The 5,293-nt window shown below is 47.0% G+C and overlaps 1 protein-coding gene across 1 annotated transcript; it reads right to left on the bottom strand.

Annotated features, from left to right (window-relative positions):
• Window positions 1-2,722: 2,722 nt before the first annotated feature.
• Window positions 2,723-5,068, bottom strand: LOC112877906 (anti-sigma-I factor RsgI6-like). The gene is made up of 4 exons (XM_025942278.1): window positions 5,011-5,068; window positions 4,831-4,877; window positions 4,198-4,447; window positions 2,723-4,122 (listed from the first exon to the last, which is right to left on the bottom strand). Exons 1-4 carry the CDS (start codon window positions 5,066-5,068, stop codon window positions 2,723-2,725), a joined length of 1,755 nt encoding a protein of 584 aa, XP_025798063.1.
• Window positions 5,069-5,293: the final 225 nt, after the last annotated feature.

Raw genomic sequence — 5,293 nt, 5'->3', positions numbered from 1 at the left:
TTACTATTTCAGAACACCTGCAGGCAGAACAGAATATGTTCATTTAATATATTTAACAATGCCGGTTGGAGTTGGGTATATGCCTTATGCAGAAGAGCACATCCCTTTGAAAAAAAGAACTTCTGTACGACCAGCAGAGCACGACAGCCAATGTCAGAATAGTTGATACCTGCATTCCATAGCTTGGTTTCATCAGTATAAAAAGGAATAGTCTAAAAGATAAAAAACGATACTGAACTCAATACTTTCCTAGTGCACTGGAGTGCAAGCGTTACTCCGATTCAGGTAACCTTAGGTAATCAGATCATGTGGTATTTGTTAAACTAAACATTGGGTAATAATTTTGAGTTAAGGACCATCTTCCTTAATTACAAAAATAAATTGACACTTCAGCTTAACAATATTCATTTAGAACAGGAACCTTCATGTGTAAAGTGGGTTCCATAAACATTTTCAGGAAAGTGTGAGATGCAGGATCAAAGCTATACAGTTCGATATGAAGAAATGTGAAGCAGCTATTTACTCTATAATGGATAGGTAGAGCCAAAGAATGTGAACTATGCAAGTTCACAATACCTTTTGATGAAATGAAAGAAAGGGCTCCGATGTATAGAGAGGGCCTCGCCGTTTAAAGGGGAACCATAGAAACGATGGAACCCACTATTTTTTTAATATCGTTAGAATTTGTTATTTCTATGCGAAATTAAGTGAAGAAAAATGAATAAAAAATTGTGGTTAGGAAGGTTATAGTAGCAAAAGCCATTGGAATTAATATTTTATATATTGGAATAATCCGTTTTGTTATTAATAGGAAAAAAGAGGGTTAAAAGAAAAGAAGAGAAATTATTAGTTATTCATTAAGGTTAATTTGATTCAATGACCAGAGTTCCGCGAGGATATATAGCTCGGAGATGACGAACAAAAATGTGTTCATTTGCCTCAAACTTTAGAGGGCTCATTTAAGACTTAATTGAATGATTACTCAACAAGTAGTAGAGCTTTTGTTTCTTCTCATCGATATAGAGGTAGGCAAAAGAGGGATTTTCGTCGTTTGTGGATTACTTGGATAAACGCAGCAACACGGGTATATAACGTATTCGATAGTACCAAGTGAAGTTAGAAAAGAAACTGGCACCTGACTCCATGAATATTTTCAAGGCTCTAAATACTAAAACTGAATTACTACTACCGGAAGCAGAATGCATTGAATGGAACAAATAAAGAAAATTGCACGCAGCTGTATCAAAAACTCAACGTCCTTGTCAATGTTTATATATATCAGTAGTTGTCACACCTGCAGACATCAAGATCTAGGTGATAAAAAACTGGATCAGACATCAAGCACCAGTTTTTAAAATATTGGGCCAGACATTAAGCACCAATTTGTTCAAAAGATTCAAGACTGAGCAAGTTCAAAAGATTCAAGGCTGAGCAAGTTCAAAAGATTCAAGACCAAGCAAGGATCTAAGCATGACAATGTATTTACTGCAAAACTCATCTTGGAAACACCTAGATGATGCGACAGTTAAATAAAAGGCATATAATCCAATCAATAGGATCATTGGCTGGTGACAGTATTATCCTCTTCGTGGAGGCCGCTGTTCCACTAGTCGTGGAGGCAAGCAGAGGCCGTTGAGAAGCACTGGACCCAGGATCATATCGAACAGGTACCTTACTTCAACCCTCCACCATCGTTTTCTGTTTCTGGATTTAGATGTGGCATACATGCAGCAGAAGAGGAATTCCAGGAATAAGTGTGGTTTTGTCTCTTTTGATCAAAATTTATGTGGAGCTAAGAATGATTCCTGAAATGTGGCTTAAATGTGATTTTGTCTCTTTTGTTCATAAGAGAATCAGATCGGACAGGTCCTGAAAGAATGAAGAAATTTTCTGGTAGGGATGGAACCTACCATTCAATCTTTTAACTTAGAACAAACAATCAAGTGTATCATTATTATGATGTGGCAACAGGAGGAGAAAAAAGGACATTAATATGAGTTTAGAACCTAAGAACGATTCCTGTATAAGCAAAAAAGATATTCCTACGATTGAGAACAGATCAATCTTTTGTTCAGCATGGCTTAATGCTAACACTGGACAAATGGTGGCAGCCAAATTGTATTGGAAGGGATGCATGAAGATAGCATGAATGATGGCAGACAAACAATGAATTCAGATCCATGTCACCAGCAGCACGTCGGACATTTGACTCACCGGCGGCGGCGGCGGAGGGGGTCGGTCGAGCGGCCGGACCTCCACGCAGATTGGACTCCGCCAGCCACCGATCTCCGGCGGCCTGGAGGCTGCTGCGGAGGGTCAAGCGTAGGAGTTTCGCCACGAGTGGCCTTGCGTCACACAGCTCGGTATCCGGTCGGCTTTTGGGGGGGGGGGGGGGGGGGGGGGGTGGTTCCGGAGACGCGTGTTTTGTTTTCAGCGGTCGGCAGACCTACGGCGAGTCAGACCCACGGGAGAGGTAATAAGATTTCGTTCTTTTGAGCGTGGTAATAACGATACTACTATACTGCTATTGTTAACGCACTATATTACTGATTTTTATTATTGCATAAGATATTTTACCAACGATAAAATACTGAGCGAACACTCCTATTTTGGAGGATCTCTGTTGGACCATTCTCCGATCAATCTCAGCTCTTCGTGTCCAATTATTTACAAAGAGGCAAAAAAAAAAGAATCACTAAATATCACACGGACGTCGAAATTCCTACACCCTGACAGTGATCGTGTGTTCCAACGCGGAGGAAGCAGCATCAACCGTCATCGTGTGGATGATAGCGCCCTTGACCGACGGGTGTGTCACGGTGAAGTTATACTCGCCATGGGGGAGGTTAAGCTCAACGATGCCGTTCTCATCGGTGGTGGCAGCCTTGCTATGCGTCTTCCACTCGGCGATGAGCTTGTCGACGACGTTGCCGACAGGGAGGTTCTTGAAGTTGTTGTCCGTCAAGCACATCACGTAGCATCCGTTGGCGTGCCACGCCGCCCACATGATCATGCCGTTCACGCTCGGGTGGCCGTACCCTTCCCTGAGCACCTGCTCCAGGAACTTCACCTGGTTGGGGCCCTTGATGACGTCCACCTCGGTGAGCCACATGGGCAGCTTCAGCTTGGCGAGCGTGTCCAGCGCGCTCCTCATGTAAGGGAAGTTGGGCGTGGAGAAATGGCTCTCCAGGCCGACGCCGAGCTTGAGGCCGCCGTTGCCAGGGTAGCTGCGGATCTGGGTCATCTTGGCAACGTACTTGCTGGGCACCGGGTTGGGGTCCCCGGGCTGCTCCAGCGTGTTGAACTCGTTCATGAAGAGGATGGCGCTGTGGTCGATCTGCCCGACCTGGTTGTAGATCTGCGCCGACGCGGTGGGGCCGAACTTTCCCTCGAAGAAGTTGAAGTGGAGGTTCTCGTTCACCACGTCCCAGTGGATGACCTTGCCGGCGTAGCGCGACACGACGGACTTGAGCCGCTTCTGCATGGCGGCCTTGAGCTGGTCCGTATTCATGGGCCTCACCCACCGGATCTGGGAGTTCTGGTCGTCCCAGAACACGTTGTGCCCGCGCACCCTGATGCCGTACTTGTTGGCGAGCTGGAGCATGGCGTCCGGGATGCGGTAGTCCTCCTGGTTCTGGTTCCACTCGGTGCTGTACCACTTCATCTCGTTCTCGAAGGTGGCCACGGTGAAGCGCGACGTGAACCACTTCTCGTAGGCGGGGAGGTTGAGGATCTCCTTGGTCATCGTGTTGCCGAACGGGAAGCCGGCCCGGAGGAGCTCGATGATGACGGTGGCGTTCGCCATCGGCTTGTCGTCGTGGGCGCCCTTGGCCACCAACCGGATGGTGCTCCTCCGCGTCGCGTTGGCGGAGCGGCGAGCGTGGGCCTCCCATTCGTCGAAGCTGAATGGCTGCAGCGAGACGCTGTCCACCCAGATCTCCACAGGGGCGTCGCTCTCAAAGTAGATCTCTCCGTGTCCGGAAGAGTAGGCGGTCATGCCTCCCTTGAGCATGCTCCAGCAGCCGGATTGCGCGACGACGGAGCCTGCGATGATGCGCTCGCCATGGGGGGCCTTGACCACTGCCTTCACGTCGGCCGAGCCGGCGGGCACCTGCAGCCATGCTGCGCACAAGATGCACACGGATCAGGAAGATGAGCAACTAACGTATGCACGTGCGCAACCTGGTATGCACGTACCGGACAGCGAGTAGTGGGTGTCGCGCTGCATCCGGACCCTCTGGTAGACGCTGTGGGACGGCAGAACATTGCCGCTGCTGGACAGTGTGCCGCCTGCGCCATGCACCACGGCGAATTTGTTGCCGGACGGCGAGCTGCGCACGCCGGCCTTGCTGTTCCGGTGCGTTGACCAGCCCATCAGGCCGCTGTTGAACTCGCCGTTCTGGATGACGCCGCCGTTGTACAGGGGCTTCATCGGGTCGCCAAGGCACTGCAATTTCAACAGGACTCTTAAGGCCATTTCTCTAGTAGAGATCTAGGAACTTAACAAAGATATAACGCATGTGACGCATGAATTTATTTACTTCCCGGAGATTAATTGGATCTATTAAATGGACTGATTGTTTAGTCTTATAATGAACTTCGAACTGTGATATATTAACTGAACATGTATTCAACTAAAAACAACAACCATTTAGTATGTTTCAGTTTGTCTAATGCAGAAGTTTCTCTCACAAAAGAAGTTATAACACTGTCTACGGTTTTTCCTAGCTAGTTCAAAAGACAATGTGTATATCCTGCCACTATATAGGCACCATTGACAGTTTTCTTATTCTTGGAAGAGATGAGTAGTTTAGGGAGAGGGGGAATTGCCTCGATGCTTGCTGTATGATCATATTCAACGGAGTGGACCATCCATCCTGCATCAAAGAGACAAACATGCATTTACTGCGTTACTAATGGACATCATATGAGCAAATGGAAAATAAATGTGACACCATTTGGACCCGATTCTCTCTCAGATCTGGAACAAAATGAGTTAGATCAACGAACCTTGCAAGAAAGCAACGCATAATAGAGAAAGCACCAGCTTCTCCCTCCGAACCTTCATTTTGAGTCTCCCTGACACAGTTACTGGAGAGAGGCGAACAAAAGAGTATATATAGCCACAAAAACAGGGTTAGTGCTTGGCAGAGAGTGTTGTAAGCTATTACTTTGAATCGGTAGTGTTGTACTCCCCGGAAGAAGAGGTAACGTGTGGACGCACATCTCAGGTTATTTATAGGCTTCTGTTGTGCACCAAATATGTGACTGTCACTTTGTTATAACAATACAA

Source organism: Panicum hallii, chromosome 9, assembly GCF_002211085.1.
Source record: "Panicum hallii strain FIL2 chromosome 9, PHallii_v3.1, whole genome shotgun sequence".
Lineage (NCBI taxonomy): Eukaryota > Viridiplantae > Streptophyta > Magnoliopsida > Poales > Poaceae > Panicum > Panicum hallii.
The sequence above is the reverse complement of the archived record's forward strand: the minus strand, read 5'-3'. Positions and strand labels throughout refer to the sequence as shown.